Raw genomic sequence first — 23,948 nt, forward strand, 5'->3', positions numbered from 1 at the left:
GGAAAAGAAAAAAAAGTCATTTTTTAGATTCCCACGTGCCAGTCACTATACTTTAAAAAAAAAAAAGAATCTAGTATTCTGTTTTTTAAATCTTCTTGATTGTGTTACAGAGTAAGCTGTTATTCTTATTGTATAAAAGAACAAGCAGGCTCAGTGGTTATGACACTTGTGTGAGGTCACACAGTCAGTAACAGCCAGGCTCTGGATTCCAATCCAGGTCAGAAGGATTCCAAGTGTTCTGTTACTGAATTGTGCTGTCTCCTAATGTTGTGATGCTTTTTATTTCATGATAATGAAATACTAAATCTCAGTTCAAACTCTGGTGGATAGGCTTACTCTTTCCTAGGAGTCTAGCCAGCGTTGTTATCCTAAGTCCATTGGGAAACAGCATTTCAGGGACTGATGGTGGCACAGTGTTAAAGTGTTACTCTGTGAGGCTTACGCAATGACGCAATGGGAAGGTTTTGTGTTCCTGTCTGGAGACCCTTCTGAATATCTTGGGTATGCATGTGCCCAAGATACAGGGCTGGCTGAAGCTGGGGGTGGATAGTGGTGTCAAGACCCTGTTGGGGGTTCTCTCTCTTTTCCCTCACTCTCTTGGTCATAGAGAAAGTAAACAAACAGACTTAAGGGAAAAAGAATTCACAGTTCAAATTTGTGTTACTGGCTTACAAAGGAACTTTAGAGCCCCTTTTCAAGTAGTTTAGGTTCAAAATTATCTTGTATAAATTGGGTTCTGGCCCAGCTTTCTCAGCTTGTTTTCCACCTAATACTTAAGTTCTCATCTCAGCTTCTCCATGTGTCAGAGCTACCACTGTTTTTGTTTTTCTAAGGTAGTAATAATCTTGGACTTGTCTGGCATCTTTGTGGACTTGTCATTTCTCACTGAAGCTCACTCAGTGTGTTCCCACACTGTTCCGTTCTCCCTGTGGCCATGCTGGGCTCCACACGCTTCTTATCCTCCTCCTTCCCTCTGCAGTGCCCTCCTTTGTTCCTTCTCTCCTTCCAGAAACAGCCACTGAGCACCTGGACTGACCCAGGTATTTTTCTAGGCACCCAAGAGTCCCGGCTCTGCTACTTATCTGTGTGGGCACAATAAAATTAGCATCTTTGAACATGACTGCTGGTCTTTTAAGTGGGTTGATTATCCTTGTCTTATCTCAAGAACAGGGGGCTTATTCTGAGGGTCCAAAGGATATGTATGTAAAAGTATGAGACAAACCCAGTATTCAAGAAAATGCACACAAACTTAAGTGGTGTCTTATTTCAGTATGGAAAGTAAAAGTGATCACTTTTGGGTAAGTAAGTCGTAAATGTTCTATAACCCTCTGGAACATTGTTCTTCTATTTTGCAGACAATGGTACGTGGACTCAGCTCTGGTTGGTGTCAGATTATCATGAGCATGGATCCCTCTTTGATTACTTGAACAGATACACGGTTACTGTGGAAGGAATGATAAAACTCGCTCTGTCCACAGCAAGTGGTCTTGCCCATCTTCACATGGAGATTGTTGGTACCCAAGGTAGGTCTAAAGCAGTTTTATTATTTAAGTTTTAAATTCACAGGAATCTAATGTCTATTCAGAAGATAGAAGTCAGCCTAATTAGATACTTAATATGAATTTTTTAGGTGGGAGCATTTTATTTTTCTGTTGAAAATCTCAGAGTTAGGAAGCTGGGAATTTGTGTAGAGATTTTCTAATCATTATAACAACACTGATACTTTTGTGAGTTCTTAAAAGTATCATTCAGTTGGCGCTTGATCTTAGTTTTCGAGTTCAAGTCCAAGAGGATGTATTTTATGTGTAATATCGAATGAAATGTGAAACTGTTCGGTAAACACCAATGTGCTATGTAATATATGCTCATCTAATAATTTTATTTGACCTGAGATACGGAGACTACATGAGGTAATTTTATAGTTGGAAAATTAAAGACTAGATTTTAGTTAGGAATTTTTTTTTTTTCTTTTGAAGAGTTTTTTGCTATAGGGCACATGCGTTCACTGGAAAGAGAGATAGACAGAAATCGAGAAATCACCATGCCACAATCCCTTCTTCATTCTCCTCTCGGGATCTTGGGCATGCACGCATACGCGCTTGGCGTGAGTTTAAGCCACCGGGTCCGGTACTTGAACCACAGTCGACTACATGGGAGTTTAGCGACATAGCCATTACGCTAACTGCTGGTCCCAGGAAATTTTTGTTATGCTGCAGTATTCCTGCTATGTGGGAGACAGGCGCCAGAATCCCTCACTGCTCTGGCAATTGTCTACCCACTGCCTGAAGACGTCTCTGCTCCCACACTACTGCACATGTGCTCTGTCTTAGCCAGCCCTGTCAGAGATTATTCAATTCCTCTAGTTAAGGTATATATATATACACTTCAGTGGTTTTTAGAATTTTCACGGTTGCAACCATCACCACAATCCTAGAACATTTCCATAACTCTGAAAAGAAATCCTGTGGCTAATAGCAGTCACCTCTTTTTCCTCCAATCTATTTTCTGTCTCTGTCGATTTGCTTGTTCTGGACATTTCATATAGATGGACTCATACAGTTGCGTGGGCTTTTGTGACTGGCTTCTTTCATCTAGCATGTTTTCAGGAATCACCCATGGTACAGCATGTATGAGTACTTCCTTCCTTTTTATGGCTGAGTGATAATCCAGTGTTTGGATACCTCACATTTCATGTGCCTGTTCATCAGATGGATATTTGGGTTGTATCTACTTTGGGGCTTTTACGAATACTGTTGCAGTGAATGTTGATTCACAAGTTTTTATGTGGACAAATATTTTCAGTTATCTTGGGTATATACCTAGGAACTGAATTACTGGATCATATATAAATGGTTTGAGGAATTGCCAAACTTTTTTCAAAGTGCCTGAACCATTTTCCATTCCTACCTACAGTATTTGAAGGGTCCAAGTTTTCCACATTGTAATTCTTATTTTTTAAGTTTATTTCTTACTCTATTCATGATAGAGAGCCTATGCACGTATATGAGAGAGAGAGAAAAGCACCCTCAACACAGTCTTGTCATGCCAAGATCCCCTTTCCCTGGCTCTCCAGCTCATCAAGATCTTAGGCGTGCACACATGTGCCTAGCATGTGTTCACGCCAGCTGGGGTTCTGAGCCATGGTTGGCCATGTGGCTTCCTGCAGTGCTGGAAGCTACCAGCTGTGCCACCAAATTGAGCCTTTTTCTTTTTTATTTTTCTTTTTATGTTTTTGTTATAGACTGTGTGCTTGTTGGAGAAACAGGGGAAGGTGAAAAAAAGTCACCCTCTGCCCTGGAGAATGGCCACACTGCAATCCCTTCTCTTTTATTTTCTTCTTGGAATTCTAGGCACATAAACTTAGGTGCCCTGCATGTTTTTCAAGCCATCGGGTCCAGGACTCAAACCACAAAGTTGGCCATGTGGCATCCAGCCATCTTAACCTCCACACCACCTGCTGGCCTAAGCCTATAATTATTATTATTATTATTATTATTTTTTGGAGAGATTTTTGCTATAGGGTGCGTGCACTCGCCAAACAGACAGAGAGAGACATAGAGACAGAAAGTGAGAAATCACCCCCCCAGAGGGAATGGTCACACCGCAATCCCTTCTCCTCCATTCCCCTCTTGGGATCTTGGGCACGCACGCACAGCGCCCAGCGTGAGTTTTAAGCCACCGGGTCCGGGACGTGAACTGCGGTCGACTACGTGGGAGTCCAGCAACATAGCCATTACGCTAACTGCTGGTTCCCAGCCTATAATTATTTTTCATAGCACTTTTTCTAATGGTTAGTATTTAAGGTTAATACTGAGTCTCTTGTAGTTGATAGGAAAGGGAAGCAACCTACATACTGGGCTCCTGGCTGGAACATCAGTCTGTGTCTAGGCTCTTATACCTGAACTCATAAGGCACCAAATAGCAAACCGAAATATGTTCTCCCTCATCTTGGAATTGTTATAGTTACATTTTGAACATCATCATTTAGAGCATTGTATTGTCTCCATTTTCTTTAAAGAAATGTAGTTTCAGCAACTTTTGGGTAGTGATTAGGTGTTGTGGGTAATAAAAGCTGAAATGCTTTGACACTAGGAGGGGAGGCCTTTAAATCTCAGTGCAGCGGTTGTGATCAGTATTACCTTTTAAGTAATGATGTTTATTTTTTTTTATTTTTTATTTTATTATTTTATTTATTTATTTATTTTAGGAAAACCAGCCATTGCACATAGAGATTTGAGATCAAAGAATATCTTGGTAAAGAAGAATGGAACTTGCTGTATTGCAGACTTAGGACTGGCAGTGAGACATGATTCAGCCACAGATACAATTGATATTGCTCCAAACCATAGAGTGGGAACAAAAAGGTATACTTGTGAATAAATAGCATTTAATATCTTCTGAAAGCAGCATATTTTTCTTCTCCTTCTCATTTGTTGTATACATATCTTTTCTGAAACTCAAGTTTACAGTTATTATTAGTTTGCCCACAGGTAGAAGATCAGTTTTACCTACTTTGAAGTCAAGGTTTCATGATTTAAAAAGATGCCTGCCGATGAAAGGTGGCCCTTCTAGAAAATATCACCATTAGTTGTGTTAATTACAGTAACGATAGGAACTAACATTTATAGAATACCTACTATGTGCCAATCATCTTAACTGGTCTTTTCCATATATCATCTCATTTAATGCCCTCTTGAAATGTCATGCTTTAGTTATCTCAGTTTTTTTTGTGTTTTTTTTTTTTTTCACATTTTCAGTTTTCACTTCTTTAGAATTTTTGCATGTGCTATGTCCCAGAGCATGTGTTGCATTCTCTGCTGTTTCCCTAATTCCTCCTCCTAGGAATCCTTTTCTGATGTTCAAGACTATAAGTGTTCCTTCTAAGGACTCTCAGAACACACTGAACTTGAAGCACGGAGGCTCCTTTTACCATGTTATGTTGTAACTGCCCGTGTGTTTGTATACCCACTGGTTTGCTAGCTGCTTGAGAGCAGCCTGTGTTCCCAGCATTTATCACAGTGCTTAATGTGTGGTAAATCCTCAGTAGGATTTGTGGAGTCCTTGGGTCCTCCAAAGAACCTAATGAGGTAGGAGTCATTACCTTTAATTCACAGATGAAGAAAATACCTGCCAGAGGTTAAGTAATGTAGCCAACTTCACATGGATGGTAAGCTGAAGAGCTGGTATTTGAACCTGGACCTTTCTGACTGAAAGCCCTTATCACATCTGTTACCACATTTCTTCAAAAACATCTGCCTTGGCCTTGGACAGAGCCAGCAATTTTAGAGTATTTAAATTGCACTTAGTGGAATATGGGTTTCTGAATTCATTGGGAAATCTCATAATTCTTGACTAGTTAAGGGTTCCTTGACAGTGGTTGCTATAGGTTTCTGTGGGGCCTAACCTATATGTAATCTTAGTAGATTTTTCAAGTGATAATATAGCATCATCAGTATGAGGACTGGCATTCTGTTGTATCTATGGTTTTAGTCCCTGTCATATGATCCTGCCCCTTTTTTCATCCTGTTTTAGTGAGAAGCCTTCTAGAATAAAATATGTAGCTGCTTGCTGTACGTGAAAGCAAGCATGGTACATTAGGACATTTGTAACGGTCACAGCTGTTAATGTGTGTCTTTCATTGGAAACCAAGATCATAAGGCAGGTAGCATTGTTTTAGCATTTTGTGGAATCTAATTGACATCACTGATTTGTAAACTAGTGTGGATTTTAGGTATTTTTCCTAAGTCTAATAGGACCTCAGTTATATGTTATTATATGTATATATCTATCTGTATAAAGATAGAGATTCTGAAAGGATGTTTATCAGAACATTAATATGCTATCATTTGGGGCTGGGTTTTCACGTTCTGCTCTCTAAACTTTAGGACATTTTTTGTAAGTTGAATAATTTTTTTCTTCTTTTTTTTTTTTTTTTGAGAAGTTTTTGCTACAGGGCGCGTGCGCTCGCCAGACAGACAGAGACAGAGAGACAGAAAGTGAGAAATCACCCGCCCAGGGGGAATGGCCACTCCGTAATTCCTTCTCCTCCATTCTCCTCTTGGGAACTTTGGCACTCACACACACCTGCCCGGCATGAATTTTAAGCCACCGGGTCCAGGACGCGAACCACGGTCGACTGCATGGGAGTCCAGCGATATAGCCATTATGCTAACTGCTAGTCCCTAAGTATGAATCATTTTTAAGAACAGCAGAGCCAGGACCAGGAATTGGTGTAATGGCTATGTCACTGGACTCCCATGTAGTAAACCGTGGTTCAAGTCCCAGACCCGGTGGCTTGGATACACGCCGGGCATGTTTGCGTGAATGCCCAAAATCCCAAGAGGAGAATGGAGGAGAAGGGATTGCAGTGTGGTTATCCCCTCATGGGGGGTGATTTATTGCTTTCTGTCTTTCTGGCAAGCACACATGCTCTGTAGTAAAAACCTCTCCAAAAAAAAAAGAACAGCAGAGCCATGCTAAAGGGTGGGAAAAGTCTTATTTTGAATTCTTAAGAGTAAAAACAAATTTATGAAACAGTTCAAAAATAATGTGACCACCATTCAATAAAATGTTAATTGCTTTTTTAGGTACATGGCCCCTGAAGTTCTCGATGATTCTATAAATATGAAACATTTTGAATCCTTCAAACGTGCCGACATCTATGCAATGGGCTTAGTGTTCTGGGAAATTGCTCGACGATGTTCCATTGGTGGTAAATTGCTATCCCATCCCCCCAAAGTTTGTCATGCACAGAAGTAATTTAAGAATTGCCGCCCTTTATTTTATTGAATAAATTATATAGTATAAATTATACAGCATCTGAAATAGGCCGTTGCTGAGAGTGCCAGAGAAAACAAGGACGGTAGAACCCATTGGGAGGGGAGATGGCATGACATGCACGTACATAGCTTTAGCCTACTGTGTTCCTTTCCTGTTTTCATCTGATTCTTAGGGAGCATTGAAACTCAGCTCCTCAGTGTCTTAGAGCATAGTATTTAGGAATGGACAGCTGCTTGAGAGGCCAGTTAGGAAGCTGATCTAGCATATACCTGGTTCAAACCTATTATGGTTTGTTTTTTTTTTTCTTTTTTGAGAGAGAGATTTTTGCCTTAGGGCACATGTTGTGTTCATCAGAGAGAGAGAGACAGAGATAGTGAGAGGGAAAGTGAGACACACACACATATACACACACTCCATGGGAGTGACCACAACACAATCCCTGATCCTCCATTCTCCTCCTGGGATCTTGGACAGGCATGAACACACACCCTCCCAGCATGATTTTCAAGACACCTGGTCTGGGATTCAGACTGTGGTTGGTCATGTGGGAGTCCAGCAATGTAACCATTACTCCATCTGCTGGTCCCACAATTGCGGGTTTTTTTCCAGCTTGAGAGTTAGAAATTATATATACAAATAAAATTACATTAGATTGCCTCTTTAAGTTTGTTCTAATGTCTAGGTTTCATTTCAAGATGAACACTTTTCAGTGTTTTTTTTTTTTAAGCACCTTTTTTTATTATTTATTTTATTTATTCATTCATTTATTTTTTAATTTGACCAGAGAGAGACAGAGGGAGAGCGTGAGAGAGAGGAAGTGAGAAAGCAAGCCACCAGATTCAGGACTTGAACCCTGGTCAGCCATGTGGGAGTGTCCAGCACCTTAACCCACCACGCCATCTGCTGGTCCCTGACTTTTCAGTGTTTACTCAAGAAATAGTCTTTTGAGCTTGGGAACCCAGGCTTGACTGAGATCTACGGTCACATGGTTTTGAGGTAGCAAGGGGCAGACTTTATCTCTGTGTGATGGCGTAGGACACGTAACTGGCAGGTGCAGGCAGGGGAAGGGGCTTTTACCTCACACATGCCTTGAGGAATCATGTCTGACTGACAGTGTGGGTCCCTGTGCCAAGTGAGAGGCTGTGCACTCACAGAAAGGACCCTCATTTGCTATATAAAAGGGCTGTAGGGGAAAATATCAGTCTGGTCATCACAGCTCATAGTTAACCATTGTGAAAAATAGTTTTTATTGTTTGTTTTTGTTGTTTTGCTGATCCCATAGCAATATTAGTTTTAAGGTGTTCGCCCAGTACTGACTCAGGGAGACAGGTTGTTGGAATAGATGTGGATGAGATGGAGAAAGCTCTCAGCCCTGTTCCACTTGCCCAATGGAGTAATGGCCACTGAGATAGGCTTTGTAGATAATCCTTCTCATGGTTTGGCATCAGCTGATTAAATTCTTCAAAAAAAAAATTTTATTTTTTTTGCCAATATAGGAATTCATGAGGACTACCAGCTGCCTTATTATGATCTTGTACCTTCTGATCCATCAGTTGAAGAAATGAGAAAAGTTGTTTGTGAACAGAAATTAAGGCCAAATATTCCAAACAGATGGCAGAGTTGTGAAGTGAGTATTTCTTTTTGATTTTAGGCAATTTTCTAAAACTTCTGTTTCATAAATGGAAGTTTGCTATTTTTCTGTAAGGAAAACAGATGAGAATTCTCTTTTTTTTTTTATATAGTAGTTAAACTAATGAGTGAAAAGAGTAATTTGATTTTCATGTTCAATTTTAAGCACATTGAAAAGACCGCAGAGCATTTACAGTGGCCACGAATGTGACAGAACGTTGTTTTGGTCTGCCAAATGAATTAAGGCACCTGCTTTGTAAATGAGTGTCTCCCTGCAGCCAGGGCAGCCCAGATGGTGAACGAATACTGGACAGCAGTCAGGAGACCTGTTTTCTAGACCAACCCGGCCACTGTTTCAGAGTTTGACTTTGGACAAATCACTTCAGTCCCCTAGACCTTAACATCCCTTTGTAAAATGAGAAACTTGAATAAGATGATTGCAGAGATGCTTCAGATTTTTCGTTTTATTTATCTGGATGATCATTAACCAGGAATTTTGGGGAAATGCTTTATAGTAGTATTCAAGTTTCTCAACCTCAGTTCTTACAAAAAGTTTTAGAAATGCTTCCTTAGTTATAAATTTAAAGAATTTGTGAGACAGATTTTATCTAACCTGTCTTTAATTGCTAGTTGTTACTGTTATAATATTGGTGAAACAAGTCATATCCTTCCAGATTTGAAGTTTTATAGCTTACAAAAAATTTTAAAAACTGATCACTTCAGTAGTTAAATTTTATATTGTAAAATAATGTAGGACTCAGCAGAACCGTTGATATCAAGAGAGTGCACTATCTCCAACAAGATCATATCCAGGCCAGCCCTGTGGCCTAGTGGTTAAGGATTCAAATCCTGGTCCTGGAAGCTTGAAAAACATGCTGGGCACATGTATGTGCATGCCCAGAATTCCAACAGAGCAGGGAAATGGAGAAAGGGATTGTGGCATGACTGCTCTATGTGTGGGGTGAAGGGGTGCTTTCTTCCCCTCCCTTTCTCTTTCTTTGTCTGTCTGGCGAGTGCACCAAAAATAAATAAAAGAAAATCATATATCCAGGCCCACTTGAAATACATCTCAGCGTGCTCAAAGAATTTGCAAGTGATATAGTTTAACAAATGAAAATGGGACTAGATTTTGTCTTTTCAAAATTTGTTCTGAATACTATAACATAAAGTACAAATTGAAAGTATTTATACAGTTATTCAGTAATTAGAGCAGATTATTAAGCAGATGGCTTTTAAGCATGAAGAAAAGTTAATTAACACTAAGAGCACATGTAATTTGCGATTACTATCACGCCATTCTAAATTAGTGCCATTGCTCTCATTTTTCCTTAGTTTCCTGTGAACTTACCACTTATTCAGTCTTCTACTTTCCTAAGATTTTATAAATATCTGAATGGTTGAAATGCATCAAGACTATGAAACCAATAGAATAGCCAAATGGGAATTTTCCATAGCCTTTTGACTACTTCCAGTCCGGACTGGTCGCTCTCAGAGCCACTGTCCAGCTTTCATCCTGGGACCCCCTTTGCCCTTCTTCTATGTGGAGTCCTCCTTTCTGGACCACGTCTTCCTGATTCATTTGTAATCATTTGTTCCCTTTCTGGTCTCTGTTCAGATAGTACATTGTCACTGAGACATTACCTCTCTATGTATTTAAAGTGGCACCCTCCTGCCTAATATATTTTGTCTCCTTCTCTAAATTATTGTTCTGCTTAGCATCTACCACTATCTGAGAGTTCGTGCATTTAACAGTAATTTATTTACTACATGCATTAGCGCTCTAGCAGGTAAGCTCTATGAGGTCAGAGATTTCATCTGTTTGTTCGCTGCTACCTCTCTGGCACCTAAAAGACTACCTGGTGTATGGTAGGTATTCGATAAATGTGTGTTGAATGAATATATATGTACTTGGCATTGGTTCCTTTTTTATCTGGAAACAAACACTGATTTTTTAGGAAATGTGTTCTTTAGTGATTTTCTTCCTGTTTGTCTCTTTTCTCTATTCAACTCTAGTTACTTGAATGCTATGTCACCTGATGAACCTCTGTAATTTTCTTATCTTTTCTTTCCTATTCATCTTTTTCTTCCCCTCTGCTACTTTCTAGGAGGTTTTTTAGCTTTAACTTCCAATGCTACTGAGTTTTCCCATTTATACATTCATTTTTAATTTCTAGGAGCATTTGTTCTCTGAATAGTCCTCTTGTTCATTATTAGGCATGTTTACTCTATCCCTAAACATTTGACAAAAGGACGTAATATGAAATACCCAGAGAATGAAAGAAACATTGGGAATGAGGGATCAACAATGAGTAAAGAGGCTATACCAAGAAAAGAAAATGCAAAGTCAAACAAAAATAAGAACTGTCATAATAGTTATTACAAATGATAATAGTATTTGCTGTTATTGAGGGTGTTAATGATAGATTTTTGATATGTTTTTCTCTCTCTACAACTTCTTTTTCCAAGTTGCATTTTTCTGTTTCAGCTTCTGCATTTTACATTACTTTCCTTGAATGTATGAACAGACTCACTCTCTTCATATGTAAGAAAAGTTCTGAAAGCTGATAGGAAGTGTGTGGGTAAATGGAGCTTATTGATTGTGATCTTTAGAAAGATGTAACCTAGGTTGCTTTCTTGGGGGAACCACTAATGTCAGTCTCTTAACATGTCCTCAAAAAAGGCCAGCCAGTGGTGTAATGGTTAAGGCAACTGGATCCCATATGACTGACTGCTGCAGCTTAAGAAACATACCAGGCCAGAAATCCCAAATGGAGAAGAAGATAGAGAAGGGATCGCAGCATGACTGTTCCCCATGGCAGTGGTGGTGGGGGTGTGTGTGACTTTCTCACTTTCCCTCTCTTTCTCTCTTTCTGTTTGTCTTTGGCAAGTACACATGCCTCTAGCAAAACTTAAAATAATAATAAAAGTCAATTAAAAAATATATCCCCAAAAGGATATTACATGTTGCTACCCATAGTTTAGGGAGAAAGCTTACAGTCTTAGCCTTCAGTATGCTTCTGGTGTGAAATTTTGCTCTTGTGTTCCTCAAGCTAGAAATCTGTTTTACTCTCTCAGATACAAACCTGTTTTCTGCTGGGGTTGAGGCAGGGCAGTCACTGAGCTGAGTGAAACTGGAGAGAGACAGATATGTGGTTCTAGTTCTTTGAGCTGATCCTATTTTTCTCCTCTACTTTACCCTGGAGAAACTTCATGCGGTTGATTCTTGGTTTGGGGCGAGCTGTAATGCGAGCCAGGTTCCTCCTTTGCCTTTCCCTGTTCTGGTTTATGATTCAGCTTTTTCAGGTGTGCTTGGTATGCTTTTCTAGCAGTTGGCATTAGTACCCTATTGAAGGAAAACTAAGTCATTTCTACATTTCTGCTTAGTGCTATTTCAAATAATGCTGAAACAAAATAACTTATGTCATCCAAAGAGGAGATACGTAGTTAAGGTTCTTAGTCTAGATCAGTGGAAAGTGATGCACACAGTAATTATTTTTCTTATATTCTCTTGTAGGCCTTGAGAGTCATGGCTAAGATTATGAGAGAATGTTGGTATGCCAATGGAGCGGCTAGGCTTACAGCTTTGCGGATCAAGAAAACTTTGTCACAGCTCAGTCAACAGGAGGGCATCAAAATGTAATTCTGTGGCTTTGCCTGAACTCTGCTTTTCTTCATATCTGCTCCTGGGTTTTAATTTGGGAGGTCACTTGTTCTACCTCACTGAGAGGGAACAAAAGGATATTGCTTCCTTTTGCAACAGCGTATTAAGGTTAATTTAGAACTTCCCAGGATTTCTTTGGACCCAGGAAACAGCTGTGTGGGTCCTTTCTGTGCACTATGAACGCTTCTTCCCCAGGACAGTTATAAAATGCTGTGTAGTCTACCTTTATTTTTTATTAACAAAACTTGTTTTTTTAAAAACTGATTGCTGGTCTTAACTTTAGGTAACTCTGCCATGCTGAAGATCAGCTGTAAGGGCAAAGGAGCTGGATTGCTGAGTTACATGAAACATTTCTTACTTTTAAAGAAAGGAATTTACTCCTGGTTAGTACATTCTCAGAGGATTCTGAACCACTAAAGAGTTCTTTTGATTCAGACTTTGAATGTACTGTTAAACAATTTTTCAGGATCTTAAAGCTAACACTTTTAAAACTCTTAAGTCTAAAAAATGACCTCATATAGTAGTGAGGAACATAATTTATGCAATTGTATTTTGTATACTATTATTGTTCTTTCACACATTCAGAACATTACATGCCTTCAAAATGGGATTGTACTATACCAGTAAGTGCCACTTATGTTGTTCTAATGGAGATGAGTAGAATTTCTTAGGGTCTCTGTGTTAAAAGCTATAGTGTTTGAATTCAAAAAGTTTTTCTGGGTAGCCCGCACTTTCCTGTTTTGTATTTTGGAAGGGTTTTTGTGGTATGTCATTCGCAATTCCATTTTGAAAATGCCTTTCTCTTACCAAAATGTATTTAAACCACTAAAGAAATGAAGTGGCATTGATTAGTAAATTGTTATCATGGTCAAGTTTGAATATCTCACATCAATTTTCTACATTTTAATTGTATTGTCTAAGTATACTTAAAAAATCAAGTGGCACTCCAGATGCTAATAGTACTTTAATAATTTAAAGTTCGTAGCATACAGACTAATTTTTCTAAAAGGGAAAGTTTGTCTAGCTGCTTGTGAAAAGCTGTGTGATATTCCATAAGCCATTTTTTTTTCTTTTTCTGATCAAAGACAGTGTTATTTTTTTAAGAAATGAATTACATTTAAAATTAGAATATGGTTAATGATAAATAATAGGCCTTTATTTAGGAAGGCAAAAATAGTTAATAATTTGAATAGATAACAGGTGTGTGAGAAAGTCACCTTTGTTTTGTAGGATAAATGTTCAGTGGATTCTCTGTACCTAAGGTTAGAGTTAGTGTGGTTTTGAGGTCTCACTACACTTTGAGGAAGGCAGCTTTTAATTCAGTCTTTCCTTATTTATGCAGATATTACAACTGCTTAACTTACCTAGTTACATAATGAATTCAGTGCCCCCTTGATATTTGGGAGAGATGGTAACTAAAGGACATTCTGAGTATAGGTTTTCCATTTACAGATGTTTTCAGTCAAATTAAATGTTTAAAGCAAATTTGTCATGGTCTTCTCACATTAAGTTGCAACTAGCTTATAATAAGTGGTTTTTATTTCTAGTACGATAAAGTCTTCACAGGGCTTTTACGGTTCTCAAAGTCCTTTTTATCACTGTGATCTTATTTTGAGAGGGAAAAAGGATCATAACTGTGAAGCAAGACTTTGCCCTTATAGTGTTATCAATTCCCCAATAAAAGGGTCCTAATAACATTTCCAAGTATAATTTTGGTCAGAAAGAGACAGAGGCCATTTTCACTGAATTTGTTGCATTCTGATAATGTCTTATCTTGTATACATAGAATAAATTTGAAGACTATTTGATCTTAAAACCAAAGTAATTTTAGAATGAATGACATATATTAAATAGGAATTTAGTGTCAATTTTATGTGTTTAAAAACATGGGGAAAATGTGCTTAGAGGTTATATTTTGACTACCAATTTGAGTTTTTCTGTCATTTCCATGATTTTATCAAAGCAAATGAATGAGTTTGAAAGGTTTGTTTATATAGTTGTGTTGTATTACCTGTTTAATAATCTAGTTTCATGATCAGGTACTTATTTCTCTCTTTCTCTCTTTCTCTTTCTTTCTTTCTTTCTTTCTTTCTTTCTTTCTTTCTTTCTTTCTTTCTTTCTTTCCTTTTTTTCTTCTATTTCTAAGCCTACCAGATCTGCTTTATAAAATCCAGGGGACCAATGCATTTTATCACTAAAACTATTTTTATATAATTTTAAGAAAATACCAAAAGTTGTCTGATTTAAAGTTGTAATACATGATTTCTCACTTTTATATAAGGTAATCAACTTTCACTGAAGATATTCTTTATTAAATCAAAGATTGAGTTACAAGTCTTGCCTAAACAGATAAAATGTACTTTTGATGAATCAGGGATTTTTTTTTTTTCTTAAGTGTTGGAATTTAGTTCTAAATTGAGTTTACATATTACTGGGACTATTCCTTTTTTGGCCAGGGACAGTTTGATAAACTTCAATTGGCTAATAATATTGACAATGAGAGTAACTTAAAAGATGGGATGGATTGTGAATACTGTGGCCATAACTGCAGATAAATTTCAGTAATGATTTTGTCTTTTAGAAACACAATTCTTTGTTTATACCGCCTATCCTAAGATGCTCATCTTCCAAGATGCAACTTGGCTAGAATATACCTTCTGGCGCATTACCTGTGCACGTTACCCTGGAAGAATGGGGTTGTGGGAAGTATGATTTAGTGGGACATAGACATCCTTGGTTCTTCCTATTTTCAGCTCTTTTTCTCCCAACCTGCTACCTTACTGGTCCTTGACTCAGAAACCCTTGCCTCCTCCCCACAGCATTCTGACAGAAGAGCTGCTTTTGAGACTTACAGTAAAATGGTTGGTGGAAATGTGGGATGTACTTGCATTTACTTGAGTCATTGGATGTGGTAGGGAGGGATCTCCAGTTTGGAGATTGAGCAGCTAAGGCTGGGGATGCTCCTGCTGGCTGCCCTCTGCCTTTGCCTTAGCTGTGGATGAAGAGTGGGATGGCAGCAAGGTGGCAGCTGTCGGTGGGTGGTCCAGAAGCAAATGGCCAGGTGGAGCCCTGTAGGACAGTGCAAGGCCAGGGGAGCTAAGCCTATAATTCTGCTGTAATGCTAGTACTCAAGAAGTGCCTTGAGTTGGTGTACAGTGCCATGGCCATCAAAAATTCCACATTTCAGTTATCACAAAATGAAAGTGGTTGCTTGGCCTTTTTGCAGTCCATGTGTGAGTTACCTGTTTTCTTCTATGTCTGAGAACCGTCAGGTGAGAGACGATTTTGTGAAACAGAATGGCAAAATGCTAATTTAAATGCACAGTAAGATCAGTCATAGACATATCATATCAGAAGCTTATTTTTATCCTTGCACTGAAAGAATGATTGTAAGTCAACTTTTGTTTCTTGACGGTGGCAGTATTGTGGCTCCAAATGGTGGAGATTTCAAATAACCTTCTGTTACAGCTCAGCAGAAAACTCCAGTTGAAATATTTTGAGACCCTTGCGAATAGCTCTGGACATGTCCTGCAGCTCCTTGTGTCTGATGTGGAATGCTGGAATACCTGCAGGCCTTCTCTCTCTAGGGATGCTGGACTCCTATGGATGTTGTGAGGATTGTCAGGACGTTCACCTTTTCAATCTCATTATGCAATCTTATTCGTAAATGTAAACTTTAAAAAATATGGTTAATAACATTCAGCCTGTTTCTTAGAACTTAAAAAGAATTTCAGTGAATTTGCTTTTATTTTTTAACAAGATTTGTGAATTGAATATCATGAACTGTGTTTTGATATCCCTTTTTCACATCGTGCCAATAGCTTGGGGTGTTTGATATTTCTTTATATGTCAAGGAGATGCTTCAAAATGTCAGTTGCTTTAAACTTAAATTACCTCTCGAGAGACCAAGGTACATTTACCTCATTGTGTATATAATGTTTAATATTTGTCAGCGCATTCTCCAGGTTTGCAGTTTTATTTCTGTAAAAGATGGGTATTATGTTACTAAATTACTCAAATGGTACTGTGTTGTTTATATTTGTACCCCAAATAACATCATCTGTATTTTTTGTTTTCTGTATTTTATTGTATTTGTGCAAAGTTCTTTAGGTTTTATCGGTGTGATCTCTGCTCTTTCAGATATGTACAGAAAATGTCCATATAAATTTTCTTTTAAGTCAAATGATTTTGAAAAGCTTGTAAAGAGGAGAGAAAGACAAAAATTGCGTTTCCCCATAAGTTTTTAAAAATTGTATATTGTATTTGTAGTAATATTCTGAATGAACTGTAAATAGGAAATAGAAGAGTGATGCTTATGTTAAGTCCTAACACTACAGTAGAAAGTGGAAGCAATGCAAATAAATTACTTTTTCTTCCCAAGTACCAGTGGCATATTTTAAAATAAAGTGTGTATATTGGAATGAGCCATGTTATTATAAAATGTATTTGCTGGGGACCAGCAGATAGCATAATGGTTATGTCACTAGACTCCCACATAGTGGACCATGGTTCAAGTCATGCACCCTATAACAAAAATCTTTCAAAAAAATGTATTTGCTATAGATAGAGGCATATTCTAGTCTGTTATGTTGCCAATAATAGAAAATACCTGAAACAGGATGATTTCTAAGAATTCAAGATTTATTCAGCTCACAGTTTGGAGGTCAAAGGTCCCGGGACCACATCTAATGAGGGTTTTCTTGTTGTGTTACAGTGTTGTGGAGGGGAGGGGCGTGGCTGCTAGAGTACTGTGCTCTGTAGACTGGGACCACCTGGGAGGCCCAGGTTTGATTCCCAGTCTGACCTAAATACCAGGCATGGTGGTGTGTGTGCCTGTAATCCCAACAACTCAGGAAGGTTAAGGCAGGAGGATCACAAGCTCAAGGCTGGCCCGGGCAACATAGCAAGACCTTGTCTCAAAAAGAGCCAGGTAAGGGGGCTGGACGGTGGTCGAGCACTAAAACGCAACATTCTGTGAGATGACTCATATAGCAAGGTTACTGGTGTATGTTGGGAGACCTCCCTCAGTACATCAGTGGGGCAGATTGCAGTGTCGAGACCCTACTAGGGATGCTGTTTCTGTGTGTGCATCTCTGTGTCTCTCATGGAATAAATAAACTTTTTGAAAAACAGCTTGGGGGAAGGCCAAGAGAGGATGATCATGACAGTGAGACCATATCTAAACATACAGAGAAAAATTACATGGGATCAACACTAAAATAAAATTAGAACTGCTGCTTGGTGCTCCTAATACCCCCAAGAAAATGTGTGGTCCTGGCTGTTCACAAATGAACAGATATGGGCACTCCATGAACAGTGGATTAAGTGTGCCTTGGGGATTTAATTTCAGATATGAGAGAGGACTGTGCATGCAATAGCTAATGTCTGCCTTTTGTCCAGGTGCTTTGATGTGCATGAGCTCACCTGACTTTTGCAATGAGGAAGGTTGGGAACCAACTGATGATGTCTGAAGGAGGAGGGCACATGAGAGTGACAGGAACCTGGGAACCCTGTCCTTTTGTGAATGGCAGAGGTGAGCTGGGTTTGAGAGAGGTGAGGCCAGAGAGTAAGTTCTGTGTGCAAAGCTTGGGAAAGCCGCCTTTCCCTCACCCACCCTTCCACCTTGTGAGCTTCTCTGACCCGGAAGAGGAAGCACAGCACACCCTCTGGTGGTTGCGTTTCGGAGGCTGTATGACTTTGCCCCAGTAGCAGCTGCTCAGGCCCCAGAGCCAGTCTCAGTGGTCACCCCAGTCTCAGGCTCACGAAGCTTCAAGCACCCCAGCCTGAGCACGAACAGGCTGTAGCAGAATTCCCTGCCAGCTCAGGTCCTTTCTGACTGTTGGTCTCCCAAGAGAGCGGGGAAGGTGATTCCTGTCCCTCTTGAGTTCTTTTAGCCTGCTCAAGATGGCTGAGCATCGTGGGGTTATGACTCAAATTCAGGGCTGGCACATTGGAAGAAATAAACCCAGAGGTAGTTGCCATTCCCTCTGGGTAGTCCCCAGGAAGTCTGATACTCCTAAATCTAATCTTGGGGCCCAGCCATGGTAGTACTCTCTGGATACTGCAGCTTAGCAGGCTGAGGTCACACAGGAGGCCCCGGGTTCAATTCCCAGCCCACTCTGAAGGTCAGGCACAGTAGTATGTGCCTGTAGTCCTAGCAGCTGAGGATGCAACATTCTGATATCTGGCCCAAAAATAAACCTACCCACCCCCAGCCCACACACAGCCTACTTGACCTGCTTGGTGTAACCTTCCTTAGGATCTCTGACTCAGGGACAGCGGGGGGATGGGATGCTCAAGAGCAATTCCCATGCTTTCAGGAAGCTCCAGACACTGTCAGGAAGACCAGGACAACTTGATGCCTGTGGATCTGCTCTACAAGAAATACTCAAATTCATCAGGCTGAAAATACTAACATCAAATGGTAACTTGAGTCCATAGGGTGACATGAAGAGAACCAGAATCGGGGAGCATGTAGCTAAGTATGACTGTGATGCACTGCGGCCGTAACATTACTGCACACATGCCAGCTTAAAACAGCACCCACCCTGAGCTCGCACTTCTGCCATTTAGAAGTTTGGCATAATGTGGCTCGGTTCTCTGCTCTGGATTTTAAAAGGTCAAAATCAAGGTGTCCTGAGCTGCATTCTTTTCTGGAGGCTTGGGATGAATCAGCTTCCAGTTCACTCAGGTTGCTGGCAGCAGTCAATTCTGTGTGGTGGGAGGACTGAGGTCCCCTTTTCCTTGCTGACTGACCAGCATCATCGTTTCGAGAAGCCGCTTACATTCCTTGGTTTGTGGTCCCCTCTTTCATCCTCACAGGCAGCAACAATGAGTTGCATCTCTGCCACCCTTCCTCTCTCAGCTCCCCTCTGCCTCATCTCTCCTGCACTGCATCTCTGTCTCCCTTCCTCTCTCAGCTCCCCTCAGCCTCATCTTCTCTCCTGCACTGCATCTCTGTCTCCCTTCCTTTCTCAGCTCCCCTCTGCCTCATCTTCTCTCCTGCACTGCATCTCTGATTCTTCTGCTTTCCCCTTCTGCCTTGGAAGGCTCCTTTGATTACATTGGACCCATCTGAAAGTCCAGGACAATCTCCCTGTTAGTACCCTCAGTTTCATCTGCAAAATCCTTGCACAGCAGTGCCAAGATGAGTGTTTGCTTAGATTTTAGAGAATGGAAATCTTAGGGATGCATTTGCCTGCCACAGTAAGTATATATCTTCTGTAAATGGCATACAATTGTGTAAGACTGTAATTCCCAGACAGAACTGTTGGGTTGTACCATACATGCATATGTATATAGTAACACAAAGAGGGTAGCAAAGGGAAGCTCTACTGGGACAAAGCTATTTTTATCAGAATTACATTTGTCTTAATTTGAGGAAGATTGTGACAAACCGAGATGCTTTCTATTATCATAGTAATACATTATCATATGCTATATATTACCATAGAACTATATTATCATAGTTCTTAGAGCAATCATTAAAACGTCACACCAATAAAATATAGTGAAAAAAAATCAAGAGAGAGAATAGTACGTTAAAAATATTTAACACAAAAGGCAGCAAGAGGAAGAGGGAAGAAAATGATATTTGGAAAACCAGTAGCGAAATGGCAGCTAGCAGTCTAACTATACTGATAGGTGCATTAAATGTGAGGGGACTGAACACTTGAATCAAAAAGTGGGAATTGTCAGGATGGATTAAGAAACAAGAATCAACCATATAATGCCCGCAGAGGCACCCTTTAGGGTCAGAGGCAAATAGCTTGAAAATATGGGAAACTGTTCCATTAAGAAAACTGGAATGGCTTTGTTAATGTTTAAATGAGCTTAGAAACCAAAAATATTACTAGAAATAAAGACGGATATTGCAAATACTAAAAGGGTCAATATATCAGAATTAACAGAAATATGTATATACCAACAGAACTCAAATGCATGATGGAAAAAAATGACCAAATTGAAAGAAATAGACAATTGGATATTTGGAGATATCACTATCAATAATTAATAGAACAATTCAACAGAAAATCACTGAGCATGTAACATATTTAGTGCCATCAGCCAACTTGCCCTGACATTTGTAGAATACCACCCTCCCACAAACAGGGTGCACATTTTTCCACAAATGTACTGGGAACACCCTCCAGGGAAGACCATATGCTGTGACATAAGACAAATATCAATGACTTTAGTAAAGGATAAATTTCATAGAAAGCATACTCTCAAATTGCATTGAAATTAAATTAGAAGTTGACACATTTTGCAAGTTGCCAAATATTTGTAAATTAACACAGTTTTAGATGATCCATCTATTGAGGAAAACACGAGGGAAATTAGAAAATAATTTTAACTGAATACAAATTAAAGCACAGCCTATCAAAATTTATGGTATGTCCTTAAACTATATTTAAAATATTTTATCCTGTGTAGATGCAAAACTCCTTAGAACAATATTAGCAAAGTGAATCCAGCAACAAATAAACTTTATCTATCCCAGGACCAAATGGGCTATATCCTAGTGCTGCTAATTTGCTAAATCTGGCAATCCTAACCTAAGAAAAATGAAAACGTACGTCCACACAAAGACTTGCAGGTGAGTGCTTGTAATAGCATTATTCATAATAGACAAAGTTGTAGAAAATCTAAATGTCCCACCACCTAGTGAATTGATTTTTGGAGACGTATGTTTAGGTCCATCTGCAGTAATACATGCCGGATGTTACTGTTTGGCAGGCTGAAGGCACATGAGATGCTGGGGTCTGATTCCTAGAGCACCCTAAAAGCCAGGTGCTGCATGCCTGTAGTCCCAGCTACATCAGAGGTTGAGGCAGGAGGAGAATACACAGCAAGACCTTGTTTAAAACACCATGCCACACACACACACACACACACACACACACACACAAAAAAAAAAAAAAAAAAACAACACTAAAAAAAAAAAAGAAAGAAAGCTGGATTCTAGTGGGCACAGCCCAGGGTGCTAAATCCCTCACACACAAAGAGCTTGTGTAAAAAACCCCACCCCACACACACACACACACACACACACACACACACACACCAAAAAAAAAAAAGGTTGGTGTAATTATACAGCAGTTTATGGTTTATGGACTAGTAATCCGTGTTGCAACGTGGATGAACCACAAACTATTACTCTAAGTGAAAGAAGCAGAATGTAAAGCATGAGAGAACTTTGGGGGATGATGGGTGTGATCTGAAATTTGATTTTGGTGATGGATGCACAACTGTAGGTTGACTAAACTCATTGTACACATGCAATGGGTGATTTTATAATGTATAAATTATACTTTAATAAATCTCTTAAAGGAAAAACAACTCACCTACCATTGTTCCCACCTGGCGTAATCCATGTGCCAGCCGTGTTCCCCATACACCACCTCTTGCCTCTCAGGCTCCGTTTTCTTTTGGAACTGCACGTCCCTGTCTCCTCTACCTTGCAAATTTGAATCATGCCCAAGGTTCAAAAGGCCTTTCCTCCACCACAGTTTCTGATCCTGCCTGTTGATAGGTCATTGGTCTTCTGCAGTCTTTCCAAATCTCTTGGCTCAACCTCTAATTGCACTTCATGCTCACCTTAACCCCCTTAGAGATTTGTGGGACTCTGTCTCTTTCTTCCCCTTCGAGGAAGCACATGGTTTCCACCCTTTTCCTGTCTCAGCATTTACCCTAAGAGTGAACAAAAGAGGTTCAGTGATTGTTTGGATGCTAACTGCTGGATCCCTCCAGGAGCCTTGCATATTTGGGATGCTCCATCAGAAGTACGATTCCACTTCTCAGGAAGTCTTTCTGAATGACCCCTCTACACCGGCTCCGGTGCCATGTCATACTGAACACATACTTCTCTCAAGCCCTTGTATCCCTTTGTGTCCTTGGATGGTTCCAAAGCCTGCTGCTGCAACCAGATAGAAACACCCTGTGACCAGGAACTATATCTGACCCTTTTCTGGGAACCTCTTTCTTAATCCAGAGCTTGACTCAGACCAGGCCCCAGAAGAGCTTGTTGAAAGAATAAATGTCCAGCCATCCCACACGAAGATGGACTGACCTGACGGAATGCAGCTACAGAGCTGGGTATTTACCTTACGGACACAGAGTTCTCACCCTGGGATCCTCAGATGGAGGCTGCAAGCTTTATGGAGGCAGTCCTGGTTCCAGGTTCCTTGTTTCTTTTTTTTTTTTTTTTTTTTCCATAGGGTACATGTACTTGCTGGAGAAAGAGACAGAGAGGGAGAAAGTGAGAAATCATCCCCTCGGGGTGGGATGGTCACAATCTCTTCTTCATTCTCCTTTCGGGATTTTGGGCACACACGTGTGTGTACAGCGTTATTTTCAAGCTGCCAGGTTTGGGACTTGAACCATGTTGGCCACATGGAAGTCCCACACCTTAACCACCACGCCACCTCCCAGCCCCTCCCTCAGTTCTTTTTGTCCTTACTGCTTCACCAATCTTGGACCTTCCACTTGCTGTTCTAATTATTTATTCCATCAATTATTTCCATCATTCTTTTATTAGTTTTTATTTTTCTCATACTTGATGTCACTTTAAAGAAGGGAGGGGAAGGCTCTCCTTAGTCACAAATCAGCACCTTTTAGCAAGATGTAAGTTTGGGACTTTTAAATTTGAATTATTTAAAGTGAAAAGAATATTTCTACACTCAATATTTATGAGCATTGACTCTATAACAATTCCTGTATATACTTTTTTCTTTTTTTTGAGAGAGAGAGAGAGATTTTTGCTATAGGGCATGTGTGCTTGCTGAGAGACAGAGGTGGAAAGCAAGAAATCACGCCTCCCCAAGGGAGAAGGGAGTCGACATAACAATCCCTTCTCCATTCTCCTCCTGGGGTTTTGGGCACACATGTATGTACACCCATGCTTGGCATGAATTTTAAGCCACCAGGTCCCGGACTCGAACTGCAGTCAGCTATGTGAGAGTCTAGCAAGTTACCATTACACCATCTGCTGGCCACTATTACTGACTTTTTATGTTTCTTTTCTGGTACCATCCTCTTAAAAACAATCAGAATTCTTGTTTGTAGATTTCAGACCAGTCTAAGTTTAGTGAACCAGAGGATTTTGAAAGTCTTTTCAAATCTAATATTTGGTGATTCTATTAGGTTGTCAGGAAAGTTGTGTATTTTTCTGTGCAAAAATGCATCATGACTTTCCTGACAACCTAATAATGCAGTCTTTTTGTTTCTCTTTTTGAAACCAGGAAATAAATGTGATCTGTTTTGATCTTCTTCGTTGTCAAGATTGTCAACATTTACTTTTAAAAAGAACAGAAGAGCCAGGTGCTGTGGTGCATTGCTATAACCCTAGCTACTTGGGAAGGAGGCAGGAGGATTGCAAGTTCAAGGATGGCCTGGGCAACATAACAAGACTCTGTCTCAAAAAATTAAAGAAGCTAGAGTTGGGTTCGTTAAATTTGCAGGACCTGGAATTTTAAGGAATATGTCCTGAGCATGTTGAAGTGTAGTACAGAATTCCAGTGTTTGCCAAATACAGACTGAGCGTCTCAAGATGGCTTTCCAGGTACATATACAATTCTTCCTGGACTCTTTGGTGCCTTGACTATGGGTGAGTCATTCTAGAAGCCAGTCTAACAGGGTCTGTGGTTCTAGGTATAAGGGGCCTTGTACAGTATCTAGTACACAGAAGGATTTAGTAAGCTTTTTGTTGAACACAAACATGCATACAGAGGCCATGCAATCTAACATCCTTCAGAAATGCAGACTTCGTTACTGTCACTTCCAGATTTGAGGATCGCATTGCTTCTCTGTTAACACATTTCAGTGACTAAGGGTGCATTCGCTGTTTTCAGGAATATTTTTGGAAGATATCACTTAT

General features: G+C 39.8%; 1 protein-coding gene across 6 annotated transcripts in view; it reads left to right on the forward strand.

The window, feature by feature from the left end:
* TGFBR1 (transforming growth factor beta receptor 1) overlaps positions 1 to 18,464 on the forward strand; it is a gene marked incomplete at its 5' end in the record, with an annotated part of 34,997 nt that extends 16,533 nt beyond the window's left edge. Inside the window, 7 exon segments of one of the 6 annotated variants that reach the window (XR_001371364.2) lie at positions 1,356 to 1,523; positions 4,208 to 4,364; positions 6,588 to 6,712; positions 8,277 to 8,407; positions 11,924 to 12,045; positions 17,471 to 17,603; positions 18,391 to 18,464. Coding sequence is in view for 4 of the 6 variants with exons in the window: in XM_027765504.1 (XP_027621305.1) it covers positions 1,356 to 1,523; positions 4,208 to 4,364; positions 6,588 to 6,712; positions 8,277 to 8,407; positions 15,539 to 15,685 (728 nt within the window). 6 annotated transcript variants of the gene reach the window in all.
* Positions 18,465 to 23,948: the final 5,484 nt, after the last annotated feature.

This window comes from Tupaia chinensis, unplaced genomic scaffold (genome assembly GCF_000334495.1).
Source record: "Tupaia chinensis unplaced genomic scaffold, TupChi_1.0 Scaffold138491_1, whole genome shotgun sequence".
Classification (NCBI taxonomy): Eukaryota; Metazoa; Chordata; class Mammalia; order Scandentia; family Tupaiidae; genus Tupaia; species Tupaia belangeri.